Source organism: Bombina bombina, chromosome 6 (genome assembly GCF_027579735.1).
Source record: "Bombina bombina isolate aBomBom1 chromosome 6, aBomBom1.pri, whole genome shotgun sequence".
In the NCBI taxonomy this organism is placed as follows: Eukaryota; Metazoa; Chordata; class Amphibia; order Anura; family Bombinatoridae; genus Bombina; species Bombina bombina.
In genome coordinates, this window is record NC_069504.1 from 806,181,182 (window position 1) to 806,204,475 (window position 23,294).

Sequence of the window (23,294 nt, forward strand, 5' to 3'; positions counted from 1 at the left end):
TTACGAAGACTACCGATAAGATGTCTATGAGAGCAGAGTAGGCGAAAGTGTTACTTGAAGCCAGCTTTGACTGGTGGATGATGTCACCCGGAAACATTGGAAACGCACACTGTGTACAATTTACAGAGAAGAGTGAGAGTCCTCTAACCGGAGAAGCATAGAGGTTAGAGTTTCAACGGATTGGCCAGTATAAGGGGTAGGGGTGGTTGCTTACCACGGTCCCCACGAAGAAGCTTCCTTGGAGTGGTGAGTCTGCTCCACATCAATTGTTCACACATGATCTCCGTTTTGGCCCTCTCTGTGATTGGTATCTATGTGTATGGAATACCCCTATATATGCATATGTGGCTTTGGATGTTCTCTATTTTTCCGATCTAGGTATGCTTTTCACCACTGGTCAATTTAAAAATGAAATTTATGCTTGCCTGATAAATTTGTTTCTTTCTTAACACGGTGAGTCCACGGATCATCATAATTACTATTGGGAATATCACTCCTGGCCTGCAGGAGGATGCAAAGAGCACCACAGCCAAAGGTATTAAATACCCCCCCCCTTACCCACAAAAGCCAGGCATTCAACCAAAGGGAAAGGAGAAAGAAAGTAATATAAGGTGTAGAGGTGCCCAAGGTTTGTAAAAAAATAAACTGTCTGAAAAAAACAGGGCGGGACGTGGACTCACCGTGTCAAGGTAAGCATAAATTTCTTTTTTTCTTTCTTTCTAATGACACCGCGAGTCCACGGATCATCATAATTACTATTGGGAATCAATACCCAAGCTAGAGGACACGGGTGATAAGGGAGGGACAAGACAGTTAGCCTAAACGGAAGGCACCACTGCCTGAAGAACCTTTCTCCCAAAAACAGCCTCAGCAGAAACAAAAGTATCCAATTTGTCAAATTTAGAAAAAGTATGTAAAGATGACCAAGTGGCAGCCTTGCAAATCTGATCTACAGAAGCACCATTTTTGAAAGCCCAAGTAGAACAGTCCTTGTGGAATGAGCCGTGATTCTCTCAGGAGGCTGCTGACCAGCAGTCTCATATGCCAAGCGAATAACACTCCTCAACCAACAAGAAAGAAGTAGCCGTAGCTTTCTGACCTTTACGTTTCCCAGAAACAACAAATAAGGAAGACTGGCAAAAAACCTTAGTCGCCTGCAAATAATATTTCAATGCACGAACTACATCCAGATTGTGCAACAAACGTTCTTTACGAGGATTAAGACACAAAGAAGGAACCACAATTTCCTGATTAATATTCTTATCAGAAACATTGGGAAGAAAATCTAATGCAGTACAAAGTACTACATTATCAGAATGAAAAATAAGAAAAGGAGACTCACATTGCAACGCAGAGAGCTCTGAAACTCTTCGAGCTGAAGAGATCACAACCAAAAACAAAACCTTCCAGATTAACAACTTAATATCCAAAGAATGCATAGGCTCAAATGAAGCCTGTTGAAGAACTCTCAGAACTAAAATTAAGACTCCAAGGAGAAGTCGCAAACTTAAACATAGGCCGAATTCTAACCAAGGTCTGACAAAAAGACTGAACATCTGGCACATCCGCCAGGCGTTTATGTAACAAAATAGATAAAGCAGAAATTTGACCCTTCAGGGTACTGGCAGACAAACCTTTCTCCAGACCCTCCTGGAGAAAAGTCAAAATCCTAGGAATCCTAACTCTACTCCAAGAATAGCCCTTAGATTCACACCAATACAGATATTTACGCCATATCTTGTAATAAATCTTTCTAGTCACAGGCTTATGTGCCTGAATCATAGTTTCAATAACCGACTCAGAAAAACCACGTTTAGATAGAATCAAGCGTTCAATCTCCAAGCAGTCAGCTTTAGAGAAACGAGATTTGGATGAAGGAAGGGACCCTGAAGTAGAAGGTCCTTCCACAACGGAAGACTCCAAAGGTGGAAACAATGACATTTCCACCAGATCTGCATACCAGATCCTGCGAGGCCAAGCCGGTGCAATGAAAATCACTGACACCCTCTCTTGCCTGATCCGAGCAATGCCCCAAGGAAGAAGGGCAAACGGAGGAAACACGTATGCCAGACTTAACTTCCAGAGCATCTATTAGAACAGCTTGAGGATCCCTTGACCTCGACCCGTACCTTGGAAGCTTGGTATTGTGACGAGATGCCATAAGATCCAATTCCGGAAGACCCCTTAACAGAGCCATCCTCACACAGTGCCCCACTTACTGCCATAATAAACCACGTGCACATAAGCAGGATTAACCCCATAAGTGCCAAACTTTTTCCTGTACTCTCCTCAGCAGAAAAATAGCACTTACCTCCAACACAGACTGCCCAGCAGCAAGGCAGCTCACCAGGCTTGAAAGGATTCCTTCCTAACATGGACCTGTGGAAATAGAAAAAAGACCAAGTAAACCTACATAGTCTTTTACCAAAAAAGGGCAGCATCCACATCCTGGGAGGCGCAGAGGGGATTATACCCGCCAAGTTCCCAAAAGCCACCACTGCTCTACTGAAGAGACTGAAGTGGACTACAGCTAAACCCCCAAAGAAAAACAAAGCAAACCTGCTCTGCTTTTAAAAAATAAACTCTTGATTGAAGAATCAGACACCTAACTTTACCACCTCCATGCAACTACTAGCAAAGAGAATGACTGGGGTTTGGGGGAGTGATATTTAATAGCTTTGGCTGTGGTGCTCTTTGCCTCCTCCTGCAGGCCAGGAGTGATATTCCCAATAGTAATTATGATGATCCATGGATTCACTGTGTCATTAGAAAGAAAGAGCATACTATTTTAGTAACCTTCAATTTACTCTTATCTGAATCAAGAAAGAAAAAAATGGGGTTTCATATTCCTTTAATTTCTATTAGATTGTTGAAACCTAGGACTCCACAATTCAACTTTGTCCAGTTTGGTGGCAGTAGAGATATCTGAATGGGTGTCATTAAAGTTTTTTTTCTTTATTTATTATGTTCTGGTTCTAGTACAAACAATAGCAGGTTTCATTAAAGTCACAGACTTGGTCTGATTGTGACCCATGAGTGTTACATTTTTCCTTAAAGTTACTTCCCTACTTCTAAAAAAAAAATGATAAATGAAATAAACATCTGATTTATACAAATAACCAGCAAATATTTTATTGTCCTGCATACGAAGAGTTGGTATAATATTTAAAAAACCCTTTATCAGAACACACAACAAATGACCATTGGAAAAGACAAAAAAGTAATTTATAGAGGTAGGGGGTGAAAATAAACATGGTCTGCAAGCCTGAGCTCTTCAGTTAAAATAATCCCTTCTCCAACAATAAGAGGCATTGTATGTGTCTTCTGGCAGCTGGGTCAGCATCCATATCATCTGCAGGCACCGCTGGGACGTTTAACAAATTCCAATACTCTCAATCTCAACTTGTTGTTAAACCACACATCAAGGTGTGGAGTTAGCAGCCCCCGTTTCACAATAAATATTCTGATGTTCATTTCTGCTCTTGGCCAGTACAAGCTAATGGAAGGGTAACGCAAGAAATCATTCTCAGGATTTCTTTGTTCCTTTGTTGGCTAATGTTCTCCTCCTGCTTGGCATGTGTTTAAAGCTGCGTAGTGGGTTCTGTGTCCGTGAAAACTGCAAGTGTAAGAGTGGGAAAAGTCAAATAAAAAATAAAGCCTTGCATGTCACTCAGAATGAAGCAGAGTGACAAAGAACTTATCTGCACCCTTTCGTACTTGAGCTGCATGTGACGTTATAGTAAACTAGAGCAATGTGTGTGTCCAAATGAGTCTTTTTTTTTTTTACACTTTAATAAAAATAATACATTTGGTCTTGGAAGTTACAATATGTTAATTATTTTTAGCACTTTGTTATAGCATATTTAGGTTATTTACATTGGGTTTAAGTATATCAAATATTTGCCTAACGCTTGGCACAGTGAAACGGATGGCAAACACTAATCAGAACAGAGTTCTAAGTGTTTTATTGGCGCATATTTTACACACACACTAATGCTCACCTTTGACCTTGCATCCAAGCCTCCGAAACCTCCAGTTCTCAGATTTCTCTTTCTTCTTTTTCGGAGAAGGGGGTTAGCGATGGCACGCAGGGTGGGGGGTACTGTAAAGTGTAACGTGAGTAAGGTTAAATATGTTTAAAACAGGGAAACTAACAGGAGCAAGGTGTTTGAGGCTTGATCTAACCAATCTATGGACCTCCCAAATATGCTCACTCACCATACAACCCAACCCATCAGCAAGCAACCCCATTCCACCCTACCCATCTACACCTAAAATAACAGGTGAGGCACTGACTACCAGCTTTTAACCTACCACAACCTGCAGATGTTGGGAAATATGCCCAAAGTGATCAATACCAAGTGTACATGGCAGTAATCTCAGTGTTAAAAGAAAAGGAAATTACACAGCAGTATCCTGGGGCAGAAAGTTAGATGGAGTAGCACAGTAAAAAGGGGCAAGAAGGTAGAAGTTTTAAAAGCAGTTACACTACAGAAGCAAATACAGGAAAGAGGAAGTATAGGTTGACGGTGGGACAAGAAGCTATGAGTATGAGGGGTGGGGCAGCAAGGTTGGACCAAAATGAGAACAGAACTAGATAACAGGTGAGGAAGAGAGAGACAAGAGATGAAAGGAGAGCAACACAAATTGGCGGCGAGGCATGAAGAGGCCAAGGCATGACAGGAAGAAGGGAAGATTTAAGTGGGCACATGGTAGTGCAAGTGGGGCAAAGGCATGAGATACAACGCAAAGGGAAAATGCCTTTTAAGTAAAACAAAAGAAAAAAAAAAAAAGAAAAAAAGAAATCAAAGTAGGAGAAAAAATAAGTTGAGAAGATGAAAATAGAAGAGTAAAGAGCATTGAAATAAAGAAGAACGCAGTAAAAAGTGGAAACAGCAGAGCTATATGATATACAGATAAGATCAGCTGATAAAAACACAACCTCGCATTCAGTGTCACGCACAAGGATTATCATGGAAGTTATAATAAATAAATCAATTTTAAAAAAACACAACAACCATAACTGCCCAATCAGAAACAGACAATAGATTTAATTTACAGCATTTAAGTATTGGGCAGAAAGACCAAACCATTACTCCCTATTAAAGGGACAATCTACAATAAAATTGTTATTGTTTTAAAAGATTGATAATGCCTTTACTACCATTCCCCAGCCTTGCACAACCAATAGATATATTAATATACTTTATAACATTTAAACCTCTAAAGGTCTGCCTGTTTTAAAGGTTCTATAGACAGCCTCTTAATCACATGCTTTACTTGCTTTTCACAACAGGAAAATGTTAGTTCATGTGGGCCATATAGATAACATTGTGCTCACGCCCAAGGAGTTATTTAAGATTTAGCACAACAGTACTAAATGCAACTCAATAGATAATAAATAAATAAAAAACCCAGTCATGTTATCAGTGGGCTGACAGAAGATGTTTAGATACAAGGTAATCACAGAGGTAAAAAGTATATTAATATAACGGTGTTGGTTATGCAAAACTAGGGAATTGGTAATAAAGGGATTATCTATCTTTTAAAACAATAAAAGACTGTCCCTTTATAAAAAAAAAAAAAAAAAAAAAAAGGAGGACACTAAACAATTTGTTATTAAAATACATATTTGTTGTGTTGCTATATAATATACCAGCCAAGTTTAAACCTTTTTAAAAACAAAATAGTATTTGCTGTAATTATTTTTAAAAGTTAAAACTTAACTCACAATTTCCAAGGCAGACAACAAGGTCATAATGCTAATATAAAGTGCATTGTTTTGTAGTTATCTGCTAAAGTCCATTTTCATCCAGTTGTGACCATTAGAAAAACCACACTTTTCAGAACAAAAATCACAAGGGGGCAACATAAATAATGAAAGTATAAATGTAAAGTTCTTTCACTACACATAACCAAGTATATTATATTAAAATCCTAATATAACTTTTTTCACTTTCTGCAGATTTTTTTTTTTTTTTTTTTTTTTTTAATTGAAAAATTTTCTGCAGGTCATTTTGAAAAGGAATTAAATTCTCTTCAAAACCGTGCTTCACTCTGGTTGTACTGTGTTAAGGAAAATTACACAAAGAAAACAGCCTAATGCAAAGCAGCGCTACAAAGCAAAAAGAGCTCACAGGTCCTGCATGTGTCCCATACTTTCAGCAGACTTCTCAGATCACAGCATATTGTCCCTTGAAATGGAGCGCAACCAGAAATAAAAAGGTACGTTTGCATCTAACATATGGAAACAAAGGAAGAAGCTCCTCAAATACATACAGAGGAAAGGGAAAGAACTGGCACGTACTTAGATAGTCGGGAACATTTTTGAGATGTGGTTTGACAATGGCTGGGTGCAAAGGTTTATCATGTCGTAGTAGATTAAAGTCCCTCGGATTATCCTCAAAATAAGTCTGTGGGATAAAAAAAAAAATATATAAAAAAGAGAAATTACAGTAACTAAGTAAAGATACACACATGACAAAACCAAATGCTTTTATTTGAGTAGGTAAGTTTGTATAGTCGCTACGACTTTAGAATATGTACACTGATGCATATGGATTGCAGATAGGTCGGATTAGGCCACTTTCAGTAAAGTTGCTATTTCATTACTGTGTAAAAGGTTAGAAGAGTCAAAGGTCACAGCTAGAGCAAGCTGAGCTATTTCTTCCTGTGAGTCATTACACTGTATCCTCAGATGATCTTATACAGCACAAACCCAGGTTTGTGAGAATCAAACAAAAATGTCCTGGAATGAGGTTGGCCAAGGGAAGTGTTCTAGCATGAAAGGGTTGTAGGGCACGTGGCTATACAGAAGCACCAGACATGTAAATGATAAAGGGTCACATTTATAAAGGAGCTCCTGCTTAATGTGATGGTAATATGTAGAGAAGCAGTGATTTACAAATCTGCTCATTTGTATGCTAAAAAAGCACCAACACTAGATTCAAAAGGGACTGTAAAGTATAAAATTTAACTTAAACTTTTTTTATTTTTTTTAATATTATTTCTTGTATTTAAAAGGGCAAAAAGAAAAAAAAATGTGTTATATGCAAATAATTGTGCAATAATAAAATGCTCTGTTTGTCAAACTTTGTTAAAGGGACATGAAACCCAAATAAATTCTTTCATGATTCAGATAGAGAATACCATTTTTTTTTAAGTTTCCAATTTACTTCTATTATCAAATTTATTTCATTCTCATGCTATACATTGTTGAAGAGATACCTAGGCAGGTAGCGTGCACATGCCTGAAGCACTACATGACAGGAATTAGTGTTGCCATCTAGTGCTCTTGCTAATGTATAACATTGTTGTAAAACTGCTGCCATCTAGTGCTCTTGCTAATGTATAACATTGTTGTAAAACTGCTGCCATCTAGTGCTCTTGCTAATGTATAACATTGTTGTAAAACTGCTGCCATCTAGTGCTCTTGCTAATGTATAACATTGTTGTAAAACTGCTGCCATCTAGTGCTCTTGCTAATGTATAACATTGTTGCAAAAGCTTCCATATAGTGCTCTTGCTAATGTATAACATTGTTGCAAAAGCTGCCATATAGTGCTCTTGCTAATGTATAACATTGTTGCAAAAGCTGCCATATAGTGCTGCAGACACGTGCACACTCTTGAGCTTACATTTCTGCTTTTCAAATAAGGATAAAAAGAAAACATAGAAAATATAATAGAAGTAAATTAGAAAGTTGTTTAAAATGTTATGCTCTATCTAAATCATGAAAGAAAAAAAAATGGGGTTTTATGTCCCTTTAACCCCTTCAAAGGGGTTAAATTCAGCTTCAGAAAAATACACTACTGGGACCTAGATGAACAGATGTTGTAAGTCAGAAATTCAAGGCACGTGCACAGCCACAAATCACCATCTATCTTCCTGTAATACATTGGTGCACGTGATCCTACCTAGGTATGCTCTTCAACAAAGGATATCAAGAAAATAAAGCCAATGTGATAATAGAAGTCAAATTAAAACATCTCTTCAAACATTTTTGTTTATCATGAATCACAACATGCTACACAGTGATTGTTTGATCAATGCTGGAACTAATTTATCTCTGTCCTACTGTCCCCAACAGAGAACAGAATATAAACATTACAAGACTCACTACATGTGTTATTTTACAGAAATGTTTAGTTGTTTTACACCAATAGCCCTGTCTAATCCAATCATGCAATAGAGAAATAGATCTAAAGAGCTGATAATGTGAGAGCACAGTCTCCATGTATGTGACAAGAGCGCTAGTATTAAACATAATACCGATTAAGTTCAGCTACAAACTGAATTATGTGCTGCTATACCAAAAACACCACCTTTCCAGGATAACATGCAATTAATCCTTTTATGACCGGGTCAATTTGTCTACATCGGAACAACTTTCCAAAGTAGACAAATTGAAATCCCACGATTGTGCACGCGGTCGCGAGATTTCAGTTATGGGATCGGGTCAGGAGGGCGTCCCTATGATGCTAGGCACGCCTTCCTGACCGTGATCGCATCCAGGAAGCACCGTTGGCTTCAGGATAGCCAAACGGCTATGGCGTTCTATTCCGTCATAACGGCGCTAAAGCCCAGCGGGGTTAGGACGGAATATAACGCCATAAAGGCATTAAAAGATTAAGGGCATAACATGTCTATTTCACTATTCAATCTTTAAACATAATGTGCCAAGCTTCCTATTGAACACAAAATGCATTTGCAATATTTATTTTCTTTATTGCTTGGCAAGTTTTATAAGTAAATGCCAGAAGAGAAACTAAAAGAACAAAAAGGAGCATATAATTCTTTATAACAATGATATATATTAATATGGTTTTAGAGAAGTATTGGAAGTGGCAATTTAGCATTTTTATGCAGTTATATACAGGCGATATGAAGCTTGCTGTTATACAAAGGCAAACCTTGAGTTTCTCGGAGTTCAGCAGTTCTTCCTTTATCTCCTTTAACCGTGCCTCTTTTATCGCATGTTTGGTAACCGACCTCATAGCATCCTGAATAGGAAAGAAAATCAAATGACAAGAAAGCCCAGTTACCTCCACAAACCCTCAGAACAATAATCTATTGAAAGGAACAACATTAACTGATTTTGAGATTTTTAAAAAAATGTTAGATTATGGTTTAAAAAAAAACACAACAAAAAAACTTTGCAATAAAAAAAAAAAAAATTTTTTCTAATATTAATTTTGCCCCCTTTTAAGTAATTCTGCGTTTTCCCAATTCCTGAGTTTCTATAAAGTAATGGACACCAGAAGCCATGGATAAAGGCTGAGGTTTATAAAAAGGTACATGAAAAAAAAATTCTTTCATTTTTCAGATAGCTCATACAATTTTAAACAAAGTTCCAATTTACTGATATTATCCAATTTGCTTCATTCTCTTGGTATTCTTTGTTGAAGGAGCAGTAATGCACTACTGCTTTTTTTAAAATATATTTATTCTTAACTTTTTTTTCCAGATGCAAGACTTACACTGTTTGAAAGGTTAGGAGATTACCTTTGCAACAGTTGGGTCTTGGGGGTCTGTAGCTGCTTGAATGCCTGAGATACAGGTTTCTAAGCAGCATGCCCACATCTCCCTATACTCGTCCATTGTCAACTTGAAATAAAGTTGCGCGGTAACGTCATTGCGCGTGACGTCACCACGCCAAACATGAAGCCCTTACGATGCCTGTCACAATGAAGGCGGGATCACCAGGGTGGGAATCAGTGAGAGCCCCTGGATTGCCCTTAAGGTGGGTGAGTGCTTGCGACGGCTCTGAGCCGTTGTCAGCACCTGACTGGGACAATTTACGACGGCTCAGAGACGTCTTTAGCACTCGAAGGGTTAATATTAGTATATCACTCACAGTCATAAATGTCTGTCTGTCTAACTGTCCTCAGCAGCAGAGATTAGATAAGGAAAACCTAAGTTTCAAAATGGAGGAACCCATTACTTTATAGAAACTAAAAAAAACATTTTTATTTCTTCAATATTTAAAGCAACTTGTATAATAACATATTTTTTTTTTTTTTTTTAAATACATCTACATATTCTTCTCAGGCTAATCTTTGCTTTGAATATGTCTCTATAGCTAGCATTTATTAGTCTCTCTTTAAATTGCTTTCAAATTTAACTATAAATTCTAAAAATGATTTACAACCGATCAATAAATATTACAATCCTCCGTGGGTGCATTACCAGCAGATGAGAAAATGCTGCACCAAAAAAACATTTATTAATTTGCTGTAGATTAGAACACCTATAGCAATAGACGAACCTTTTTTACAAACATGTTTAAAATGTGCTATTAGTACACTTGGTGATAACAGGCGTCACCCAAGGTACTTGTAAGAGGCGCCTAAGGGCAAATAAAATTGCCACAAAGTAGATGCAGGTAGTGAGTAGTAAAATAGGATAACTAGGTGATTCAGTGAACCAACAATGGGACAACTACAATATGAGAATATAAATGTGCAATAGGAGACGACAATAACCAAAGGGCAGATATAACAGACTTTATAGTCCAATAAGTGATTGGTTAAAGAAGTCCTCTTATATGCAAATCCAGAGGGTATGCAATGGGGTACATCCAGGATAAGTAGGCGGCTCCTCCAGGGTGTCTTGCCACAACACAGGAAAGAGAATCTAAGAGGAACAGAATAGAGGGCGCCACATAGTGCAGATCATAAACAACTTGGGATGGTGAGCGGTAAAAGAAGTGAAATCCTACTCACACAATGTAAAGCACAGATGTGCAGTACCAGCAGTCCGGAACCACACGTCGTCCGGTAGACCAGCAAAAGATATCACCAATGGGAGTCCTCGTCTCACCAGGGAGAGTCCAGAGATACCCAGATAGGAGTGGTCAGGAAATGCCAATGGAGGGGGAGTCAGTGGAGATCAACCAGCAGGTCCAGAGGTTCAATCCAGCGTGTTGAGAAAGTCCAGGGGATATTTCACCAAGGACAGAATAATGAATCGGCAGCAGATGGAGAGTTATAAAAAGGATTAAAATTTATTATAATAATAAAAACAGCAACGCGTTTCTCAGTGCTACACACTGTTTCATCAGGCTATACAAACCAACTCTCAGCTGCCATATTTAAAACTAAATTAGACCAATCATGAATCAGGATAAAAAGCACACCCCAAAAAAGGAACATACCAAAATAACTGTGTGTGGGGGGGTGAACAGTTCACATGAATACAAATATTATATTTGAGAGGACTAGTATTATAATTATATAAATATAAATAAGGACCAACTTGATCAATTTCTAAAGACAACAGATCACTAAAATATGTATATTTATTAATGGATAATGTCAATGTATTTGTTTGACTTGTTGTAGTCATTTTTTTTTTTTTTTTTATGACATTCTCGGTACTTGTATATTATGGCGATCCTGCCATGTATTCCCCCCCTCTTTTCTGACATCATCTGATCACAATACTCGTTTTATCAAACACACATATAAACCGGTTAACTACTTTTCTATAATAAGTACATGTGCTAATCTGGCTGTATCAGCCGATTGGCAACATTAAACAAGTATAATTATAAACTGTATGTCTCTAATGAAACGTTATCTATGAATAATGGAACATACCATTACCAGATAGCTCCAGGGTTCCCTGATGACTACAACAAATCAAACAAATACATTGACATTATCCATTAATAAATATACATATTTTAGTGATCTGTTGTCTTTAGAAATTGATCAAGTTGGTCCTTATTTATATTTATATAATTATACTAGTCCTCTCAAATATATTATTTGTATTCATGTGAACTGTTCACCCCCCACACAGTTATTTTGGTATGTTCCTTTTTTGGGGTGTGCTTTTTTTCCTGATTCATGATTGGTCTAATTTAGTTTTAAATATGGCAGCTGAGCGTTGGTTTGTATAGCCTGATGAAAGTGTGTAGCACTGAGAAACGCGTTGCTGTTTTTATTATTATAATAAATTTTAATCCTTTTTATAACTCTCCATCTGCTGCCGATTCATTATTATGTCCTTGGTGAAATATCCCCTGGACTTTCTCAACACGCTGGATTGAACCTCTGGACCTGCTGGTTGATCTCCACTGACTCCCGCTCCATTGGCATATCCTGACCACTCCTATCTGGGTATCTCTGGACTCTCCCTGGTGAGACGAGGACTCCCATTGGTGATATCTTTTGCTGGTCTACCGGACGACGTGTGGTTCCGGACTGCTGGTACTGCACATCTGTGCTTTACATTGTGTGAGTAGGATTTCACTTCTTTTACCGCTCACCATCCCAAGTTGTTTATGATCTGCACTATGTGGCGCCCTCTATTCTGTTCCTCTTAGATGTTTAAAATGTACGCTTATTTTACTATTAACCATATAAGAAGCTTTAGTAATTAGTGTTTAATAAATATAGGCCTTTACCAGACCACACAGAAGTATCTTAAAGGGACAGTCAACACCTGATTTTTTGTTGTTTTAAAAGATAGATAATCCCTTAATTACCAATTCCCAAGTTTTGCATAACCAACATAGTTATATTAATAAACTTTTTACCTCTGTAATTACCTTGTATCTAAGCCTCAGCAGACTGCCCCCTTATTTCAGTTCTTTTGACAGACTTGCATTTTAGCCCATCAGAGCTGTCTCTATGGTACATTCATGTGCATGAGCTCAATGTTATCTATATGAAACACGTGAACTAATGCCCTCTAGTGGTGAAAAACTATCAAAATGCATTAAGATTAGAGGCGGCCTTCAAGGTCTAAGAAATTAGCATATGAACCTCCTAGGTTTAGCTTTCAACTAAGAATACCAAAAGAACAAAGCAAAATTGGTGATAAAAGTAAATTGGAAAGTAGTTTAAAATTACATGCCCTATTTAAAACATGAAAGTTTTTTTTGGACTTGACTGTCCCTTTAAAGGGACACTAAACCCAAAAAAATTATTTTTTGATTCTGGTAGAGAATACAAATTTTAAACAAGATTCCAAATGTACTTATATTATCTAATTTGCTTCATTTTTTTAGATATCCTTTGTTGAAGAAACAGAAATGCCCATGGGTGAGCCAATCAGATGAGGCATCTATGTGCAGCCACCAATCAGCAGCTACTGAGCCTATCTAGATATGCTTTCTAGCAAAGAATATCAAGATAATGAAGCAAATTAGATAATGGAAGTAAATTAGAAAGTTGTTTAAAATTGCATACTTTGTCTAAATCATGAAAGAAAAAAATGTGGGTTTCACGTCCCTTTAAGAGTGAGGATTTAAATAAGACACTAATGCTTCGAGTACACACTATTACTCACTCGACATCGGTACCTGAAGCCTTCAACCTCCTCCATTCGAAATTTGTATGGCCGCAGAGGGCAACCCTCAGGGCCATCTGCAATAAAAACACAGGGAATATATTAAATACATAACCACAGATAATTTGTGAGGATCTAGAATATTTGTGTTTTTCTTTTCTATTTTTGAAATCCAACTGGATTACAAGACTCACCCTGGAGTGGAAATTCACTAGAACAACAAAACAGAGTAGACAACCACTGGTAGTAAGATGTAAAGGGGCACTGAACACTAAATACATTCTATAAGGCCAGTATAAAGGTTATTCCTCGCCTCTCTCTAGTCATGGCTGCTGCCATGTTAAAATCTCTGTTTAACTACATTCCAGTACTGACCTGTTTGCACATGTGCAGTAACTCCTTCAGATACCATCAGTGTAACTTAGGTTCCAAAATGGCAGCACCCATGATTAGAGGAGGTGCATGAAATATATTTAGTGTCCCTTTAAACATAGCGGCCAGGATGTTTGAAACCTCAATGACAGTTTAAATCAGACATCCTCAAACTTGGCTCTCCAGAGGTTTTGGAACTACATTTCCCATGATGCTGATATGCTGGCTGAGCATCATGGAAAATGTAGTTCTTAAACCTCTGGAGGGCCAAGTATGAGGATGTCTGGCTTAAAGTATAAAACTTTAATAGGATGGTAAGTAAAGCCACTTCTGTTAATGCTGTTACTTTAACGGTAAGGTAATTTTTTTTAACCCCTTAATGACCACAGCACTTTTCCATTTTCTGTCCGTTTGGGACCAAGGCTATTTTTACATTTTTGCTGTGTTTGTGTTTAGCTGTAATTTTCCTCTTACTCATTTATTGTACCCACACATATTATATACTGTTTTTCTCGCCATTTAATGGACTTTCAAAAGATATCATTATTTTCATCATATCTTATAATTTACTATAAAAAAAATTTTTTATAAAATGTGCGGAAACAATGGGAAAAAACACACTTTTTCTAACTTTGACCCGCAAAATCTGTTACACATCTACAACCACCAAAAAACACCCATGCTAAATAGTTTCCAATTTTTTTCCTGATTTAAGACATACCCAATGTTTACATGTTCTTTGCAAGTTATAGGGCAATAAATACAAGTAGCACTTTGCTATTTCCAAACCACTTTTTTTCAAAATTAGCGCTAGTTACATTGGGACACTGATATCTTTCAGGAATCCCTGAATATCCCTTGACATGTATATATATATTTTTTAGCAGACAACCCAAAGTATTGATCTAGGCCAATTTTAGTATATTTCATGCCACCATTTCACCGCCAAATGCGATCAAATAAAAAAAATTGTTCACTTTTTCACAAACTTTAGGTTTCTCACTGAAATTATTTACAAATAACTTGTGCAATTATGGCATAAATGGTTGTAAATGCTTCTCTGGGATCCCCTTTGTTCATAAATAGCAGACATATATGGCTTTGGCATTGCTTTTTGGTAATTAGAAGGCTGCTAAATGCCGCTACGCACCACACGTGTATTATGCCCAGCAGTGCAGGGGTTAATTAGGGAGCTTGTAGGGTTAATTTTAGCTTTAGTGTAGTAGAGTAGACAACCCAAAGTATTGATCTAGGCCCATTTTGGTATATTTCATGCCACCATTTCACCGCCAAATGCGATCACATAAAAAAAATTGTTCGCTTTTTCACAAACTTTAGATTTCTCACTGAAATTATTTACAAACAGCTTGTGCAATTATGGCACAAATGGTTGTAAATGCTTCTCTGGGATCCCCTTTGTTGAGAAATAGCAGACATATATGGCTTTGGCGTTGCTTTTTCGTAATTAGAAGGCCACTAAGCATCACACGTGTATTATGGCTAGCAGTGAAGGGGTTAATTAGGTAGCTTGTAGGGAGCTTGCAGGGTTAATTTTAGCTTTAGTGTAGAGATCAGCCTCCCACCTGACACATTACACCCCCTGATCCCTCCCAAACAGCTCTCTTCCTTCCCCCACAATTGTCCCCGCCATGTTAAGTACTCGCAGAAAGTCTGCCAGTACTAAAATAAAAGCTATCTTTGATTTATTTTTTTTAAATTAAGCATATTTACATATGCTGCTCTGTAGGATCCCCCTTAGCCCCCAACCTCCCTGATGCCCCCCCAAACAGCTCTCTAACCCTCCCCCTCTAACTTATTGGTAGCCATCTTGGGTACTGACTGCTGTCTGCCAGTACCCAGTTTACAATAAAATATATATATTTTTTTAATATTTTTTTCTGTAGTGTAGCTTGCCCCCCCAAAAGACCAACCCCCCACCCCCTCCCAGATCCCTTAGATCACTTTTATAACCCCCTCTCTGCCACTTTTTGTTCAATATTTTTCTGGAGTGTAGCATTTCCTACCTGCTCCCTACCCGTGCATGCATCCACACCCACCCCCCGGCGATCCCGCCTACCTCTTGCATCAGCAGATGCATCGATGGCCGCCAACCCGGCTCCCACCCACCGATACCGGCCATCGATGTCCGTTGCAGAGAGGGCCACAGAGTGGCTCTCTCTGCATCGGATGGACAAGGAGGGTTATTGCAGGATGCCTCAATATCGAGGCATAACTGCAATAACCGGAAAGCGCCTGGAAGCAATCAGGATAGCTTCCACCTCTTTCCAAGACCAAGGACGTACGCCATACATCCTCGGTCTTTAAGTGTCTTTTTTTTTTTTTTGAGGACGTACGGCGTACGTCCTTGGTCCTTAAAGGGTTAAATACAGAATTGCCACTTAAAACATATACTCAGTATGTCATGATAAAGGAAGCTAAAAAGAGTTAACCGGAAGTTGGAGTGATGTTTTTCATTTAAAGCACAAGCAGTACAGTATTACAGGAAAGTACTTTCATTTTCCATCCATGCATATTTCGAATGAAAATTACCGTCACCTCCAACCTGAACTCAGCTACTCCACCCCCCCCCAAAAAAAAAATGAAGTGGAAGGGACATGAAACCCAAATTTTTTTCTTTTATGATTCAAAGAGAATACATTGTTCCAATTCACTTATATTATCTAATTTGCTTAGTTCTCTTGGTATCCTTTTGCTGAAAAGCATGCCTAGGGTAGGCTCAGTAGCTTGGAGCTAGCTGCTGATTGGTGACTACATATATACCATATATTGGTGGCTTACCAATGTTTTCAGCTAGCTTCCACGTCAAAGGATATCAAGAGAATTAAGCAAAATTGATAATAGAAGTAAATTGGAAAGTCATTTAAAAAAAAAATGTTGTTATATTCTATCTGAATTGTAAAATAAAAGTTTTGGGTTTCATATCCCTTTTATGTCCGCACCCATTCACCAAGAATGCATAGGACAGAGGTTTTATCAAACAAAAAGTGACATTAAAAATAATATCTGTCATGAATCATCTCACTCACAAAGATTAAGATGTATCTTTAGGCTAAATTATTCCCTGCAAATCAAAGCTTTATAAGTGTACGAAACTGTGAAAGGTGTAAAACCAAAATGTCATACAGTTAAAAGTCAAAGATTAAGTAGCAAAAGCTATGTTTTCCCCGTTACCTAATTTTAATCTGAGATTTTTATTTTATTTTTCTCTTCAACAAGCATGATCTAATTCATTATAGCATGTAATCTAGTGTGCCTGCACTACTGTGTGTTAAACCACTGTAACAGGGATTAAATACAGTAGAAGCATGGCTCAGGACCCGCAGAGCACTGCTGGTCCCAAGTGGAAACCGCTGTTGATCTAAAAGTAGTGCAGGGACGATAGTCTTAAAATTACATGCTAAAACAAAATTAGAGCATGCAATTTCTCAATAATGGTCCTTTAAAAGGACCAGTAAATACAGCAGAATTGCATAATCATCATGAACTTCAAATGAGCAGTAGATTTTCTTCTATTTCCACTCCTCCTGTATCATGTGACAGCCATCGGCCAATGATTTCACAAAAACAAAAAGCTACAAACACTATGCGATTTCTGCCTCTTAATTAGGCTGCTTATATCATTTTCAATTCTCCCCACTAATGATCCCCACAGCATATGACAAATCATCATCATCCGTAGTAACAGCAATCACAAAGGCATATATGCATATTCTATGAATTCTTGCACATGCTCAGTAGGAGCTGGTGACTCAAAAGTGTAAATATAAAAAGATTGTGCACATTTTGTTAATGGAAGTAAATTGGAAAGTTGTTTAAAATTGCTGCTCTATCTGAATTATGAAAGTTTAATTTTTACTTGAGTGTCCCTTTAAAAAGTCAGTTATATAGCAATTCAAATTCAAGACAGGTATGAATTTTCCGTAACCACGTTCCATAAAAAAAACTTGTCACTCACCTCCTCCCAATGCCTCCTCAATATCCTTTAGATGGGGAAGCTCTGTATGTGCCACAAAGGTCAAAACAACACCAGGATTATTAGCACGAGCTGTTCTGAGAGGACAAAGAAAATAAAATTATGAATTTGGGCCCAAAAAACACCCCACACAACTGGAGAGATCTGCAAGAAATGAATGGGTGGGTATTGTGTAAGAATGATGGTGAGCGCTGATCTTACCTTCCTGCACGGTGAATGTAGGAGTCAACAGACTGGGGGAAATCAAAGTTTAATACTGTAGAAACATTCTGAAAATCAATCCCGCGAGACACTCCATATTCACTATCCTGGGCCCTAAAATATGGAAGATTCAAAAAAATGAAAAACTAAAAAAAGGAAGGGGTGTGGCATCAGTGCAGGGTTAAAGGGACACTGAACCCAATTTTTTTCTTTCGTGATTCAGATAGAGCATGCAATTTTAAACAACTTTCTAATTTACTCCTATTTAATTTTCTTCATTCTCTTGGTATCTTTGAAAAGAAAGAATGTAAAGTTTAGATGCCAGTCCATTTTTGGTGAACAACCTGGGTTGTTCTTGCCGATTGGTGGATTAATTTAACCAACCAATAATCAAGTGCTGTCCAGTGTTCTAAACCAAAAAAATAACTTAGATGCAAATACAGATAGCAAGAGAACGAAGAAAAATGGATAATAGGAGTAAATTAGAAAGTTGCTTAAAATTGCATGCTCTATCTGAATCACGAATGAAAAAAAAATTGGGTTCAGTGTCCCTTTAAGGAACGATAAAGCTCCGTTAGTCAACACAAGGTGAGAATTTAAATAAGTGAGATTAATGTGTAATAAGTCATATGCAGTAAAAAATGCTAGAATATGCAGGGCTGGAAACAATAGGAAGCACAACTTAAAGGGACAGTCTACACCAGAATTTTTATTGTTTTAAAAGATAGATAATCCCTTTATTACCCATTCCCCAGTTTTGCATAACCAACACATTTATAATAATATACTTTTAACCTCTGTGATTATCTTGTATCTAAGCCTCTGCAAACTGCCCCTTTTTTCAGTTCTTTTGACAGACTTGCAGTCTAGCCAATCAGTGCCTGCTCCTAGATTACTTCACGTGCACGAGCACAGTGTTATCTATATGAAATATGTGAACTAACACCCTCTAGTGGTGAAAAATTCTTAAAATGCAATCTGAAAGAGGTGGGCTTCAAGGTCTAAGAAATTAGCATGTGAACCTCCTAGGTTAAGCTTTCAACTAAGAATACCAAGAGATCAAAGCAAAATTGGTGATAAAAGTAAACTGGAAAATTGTTTAAAATTACATGCTCTATCTGAATCATGAAAGTTTATTTTGGCCTAGACTGTCCCTTTAAGTAAGAAACTGCAAAGGATGAGAAAAATGTAGGCAAAAACCTAATAAAATTATTACTGTTACTGTTTTCCATTACTCAATCTTTAGTGATATTAAAATACATAATATATGATTAAAAAAAAATACCAATGTAATTTACCACCCAGTTGAAGAAAAGAAAAACAAGGTTATTTCTACACCAAAATGTTATCTTTAAAAAAAAAAAATCAAATTACTCTCTAGGACCCAAAGACTAGCAAAACTCTCCCAGCTCTGCATTTGTGTATTTTTTTTAGATGTAAAACAGCACATACCTTTATAAAAATGTACCCCCCATGAAGGGTGTATATGTGGTCAAGTACACAGTATCTAGGTAGCATTCATGTACATATGGCAATATGCACAGGACAGACAGCGCTGCATGCTGCAGTAAGGACGCAGTACTGGGGAGGCAGCTTTCCTAACCTAATGTGCTGCCTTAACTTTAAAAGGGACATTAAACATTAAACACTAAATAGAATGATGCATTTAAAAAAAAAATATTAGTCTGAGAATAACATGTAGATGTATTTTATAAAGTTTCATGAGCTGTTTAAATATTGACAAAATAAGTGTAGTTTTAGTGTCTATAAAACAATGGGAGCTGCCATGTTGTAACTTAAGTTACATTCATCTCCTAGTTGTTTAATGTCTCTTTAATAAATTTGCAAATGTGTGATATTGATTAAGAGCCAATAATCTATCATGTCCCTTCAATAAAGGGCTAAAGTACAGGATGAAGGTACAGGGATAAGAGTGCAAGACGTGGGCTGCATTAACATCTCTGAGTGGTGGGTGCAGTAGTGTGAGTTGCAGGACAGAAAAAAAAATGTTTCAGTGTAGTGATTGGTTTATCCATATATTAGTGTCAGGGGTTAAAAGTTACTAGCCAAGAGGGGGGGGGGGGGGGAGTTACTAGTCCAGTCATTGTTAAAAGGAAATGAAACCCAGATTTTTTTTATTTCATGAATAATATAGAGCTTGTGATTGCAAACAACTTTCCAATTTACTGCTATTATCCAATTTGTTTTGTTCCCTTGGTATCCCCTTTGTTGAAAAAGATACCTATGTAGGCTCAGAAGCTACTGATTGGTGGCTGCACATATATGCTTAAAGTTATTGGCTCACCCAGTGTTTTAACTAGCACCTAGTAGTGCACTGCAGCTTAATCAACAAATGATCTTTTACTAGAATCAATCCGGCTAGGAAAAGAGCCAAACGGTCGCAAACTAATGCATGAAATGCGTCAGATATGGCTAGGAGGATCTGTATGTCAATTTATTAAGAACACAGTTTAAAAAAAAAAAAAAAAAAGTTTAAGTTAACAGATTTCCTCTTGAGCTGCAATTTATACACAAAATTGATTAGAAATGATACATTTATCTGGAGGCGCAAAGCAGCTTTGAACCCTTAGATGTTGAGCACAAGTGCAGTTTATTTCAAACATTATAGTTGAATGGACATATATTTAGTACGGCATGGAACGTCCGACCAAATACGGCGTCCTGCAGCTTCCCCCTTTGACGTAGGCAAGGATCAGCCTGGGGGACCTGCCTAGCAGCCCCCATGATCTGATCCCGGCCTTGAAATCACACATTTGCATTGTTCATGTGTTAGGGAATTTAGTAAATTGATAAATAATAGATACAAATTCTATTGTTTCTATTTTGAATATTGCATAATTCCAATATTACATTTAAAGACAGCAATATAAATACTGTTATATTGATTATAATTTTTCGTATATTGCATAATTCTAATTGAATTAGAAAAATTTGAATCGAATATAACAGATAGGATTAGAAATACTATTACATTAAACAAACGTTACAATGTTGTACAATAGTTTGAAACCAACAAATGTGTTAAAATTAGTTTCATTTCTCGAATGTTGCAAAACATACGCCCATCCCAAAGAGAAATGAGATTTTAAAAAAAAAAAAAAAAAAAAAAAAAAACACCTCACCTCTCCCCTCTGCCTCCTTTCTTTTTCCTGCCTTCTGACCTCCTTCCTTTCCCACTGGGATTAGCTAAAGTGTGTTCATCAGTGGCAATAATGTAATCATAGACACCACGATTAAACTGCCCGATTATGTGACACCTAGAGAAACAAAACATCGCAAATTAAAACAACTATCTATAGGTGGTCATCAAACAACTGCAATGCGCACACACAATTTAGTAGAGAGCAAAATAAAAACATTTAAAAAAAGCATAACCCAGATTGCATGCAATTTGTCCTATATGGCACAACATTAGAATGACTTATTTAATAGCATATGCCACATTTTTATCTTAGTATTACTGGTGGGAGACACTATAAATTCCATTTACTATACTTACCCAGAAAGTGCCTCACACTAGACCTTTGTTCTAAAATAAAAAGCTAACATGACAGAATATTTTATATTATGAATGTTTCTGTCATAGAAATGATTTTGTCAGCAGAGAAAAGTCACTTGGATCTACTTTTCAACTTAACCCCTTAAGTGCAGAGCCATTTCCACCCCTGTGATGTTTTGCAGTTTTTAGATGTAGTTTATATTTAGGCCCTACTTGAAGGTCTTTTGTCAGTGAAAAATCACCATATATTACATATCGCGTTTTCAGGAGACCCAGAAAATTCAAACTAAACCACTATTTTAAATATGTCATGACATGTAAGAGATCCGCAACAAAGTGTGAAAAAATGCCTTTTTTTTTTTAATTAAAATTTTAATAAAGAAGGTTATAAAAAAAAAAAAAAAGTGTGGGTTTGTTTTTTTCTCCTCTAAACATAATACAAAGAAGGGGTTATCCTCATATAAATAAGGTCCTTTCGGTATAGTTATGTAGCTTTGATCTGCACATACTCCCATGAGCCTCTGTGCAAATGAATGCACATTTATTCACTCCAGGTGATCACTATTACCACAGTGATCAACTGACTATTAAAATTTATATAAGGACTTTATTTTTAAGAGGGGGTTATGGGCTTTGAAACAAGGGGTCCTGGGGGTTGTGATGAGCTCTGAAAGGGCCTCCTCCCCACATGACGACACAGTTGTCATTCGCGATGAATAGATTGTGCGGATGACGACCACATGTCATCATGCACACTTAAAGGGTTAAAAGGAAAAGGTCAAAATTGAAATGGGTACATTTCAATTTTAAATAGAAGCCCTTTTGCAGTATACATGGATTAGCAAAAAATGTTTATAGTAAAAGTTATTACTGTTTTTTCAGCGGCATATGCACATATCCTGTGATAGCCTGTGCACTAGTATTCAAACGCCAAACCTTCTCTGAGATTTAGCAATGATTTGTATGACACAAGGGAAGTTTTCAAATACACACCACTGCTACCTCACTGAGCTTGAATACTGGTACACGGCACACACAGCATATGTGCGTATGCCGCTGAAAAGAAAACTTACTAGAAGCATTTTTTCTAATGAAAGTATATTGCAAAAAAAATGCTTATATTTAAAAATAAATCCATGAACACTTTAGCAGGTAAAGATTAAAACAAAATGTATTCTTACCCGATAAATTTATTTCCGGATCATGGAGAGTCCACAACGTCATTCCAATAACTAGTCTGATATTCAACTCCTGGCCAGCAGGAGGCAGCAAAGAGCATCCCAGCAAAGCTGTTAAGTGTAACTGCTTTACCCATAACCCCTAGTCATTCATCCGAAGGAAAAAGAAAAAGAAGAAACACAAGGGTGAAAAGGTGCCTGAGGTTTACTCAAAAAAAAAAAAAACTGCAGAATTATAATTTTTTTTAAAAAAGGAGGAGGGCAAGGTCGTGGACTCTCCATGTCCGTAAAGAAAGAAATTTACCAGGTAAGCATACATTTTGTTTTCTTTCCTATGACATGGAGAGTCCACAACGTCACTCAAATTACTAGTGGGAATACCCAAGCTAGAAGACACTGAATGAACAGGGAGGAAGAAAAAGGTAGGAGGGACCTAAACAGAAGGCACCCCCGCTTGAAGAACCTTTCTCCCAATAGAGGCCTCAGCTGAGGCAAAAAGTATCAAATTTGGAAAAAGTATGCAGAGAGGACCAAGTAGCCGCCTTGCAAATCTGTTCTACAGAAGCTTTATTTTTAAAAGCCCAAGATGAGGAGACAGCCCTAGTGGAATGAGCCGTAATTCTCTCAGGAGGCTGCAGTCCAGCAGTCTCGTAAGCCAATCGAAGACTTCTCAACCAAAAGAGATAGAGAAGTAGACCCTTACGCTTTCCAGAGAAAACAACAAAAAGGG

The 23,294-nt window shown here is 37.3% G+C and overlaps 1 protein-coding gene across 1 annotated transcript in view; it reads right to left on the minus strand.

The window, feature by feature from the left end:
• Window positions 1–3,106: 3,106 nt before the first annotated feature.
• Window positions 3,107–23,294, minus strand: part of DDX56 (DEAD-box helicase 56) — a 37,441-nt gene continuing 17,253 nt past the window's right edge. The window contains exons 7-14 of the mRNA XM_053718143.1: window positions 21,010–21,144; window positions 17,867–17,980; window positions 17,648–17,742; window positions 13,300–13,376; window positions 8,913–9,002; window positions 6,308–6,413; window positions 4,002–4,102; window positions 3,107–3,616 (exon numbers count right to left, since the gene is read on the minus strand). Coding sequence (XP_053574118.1) covers window positions 3,527–3,616; window positions 4,002–4,102; window positions 6,308–6,413; window positions 8,913–9,002; window positions 13,300–13,376; window positions 17,648–17,742; window positions 17,867–17,980; window positions 21,010–21,144 — 808 coding nt within the window. The 3' untranslated portion in view covers window positions 3,107–3,526. The remainder of the gene's footprint in view (window positions 3,617–4,001; window positions 4,103–6,307; window positions 6,414–8,912; window positions 9,003–13,299; window positions 13,377–17,647; window positions 17,743–17,866; window positions 17,981–21,009; window positions 21,145–23,294) is intronic.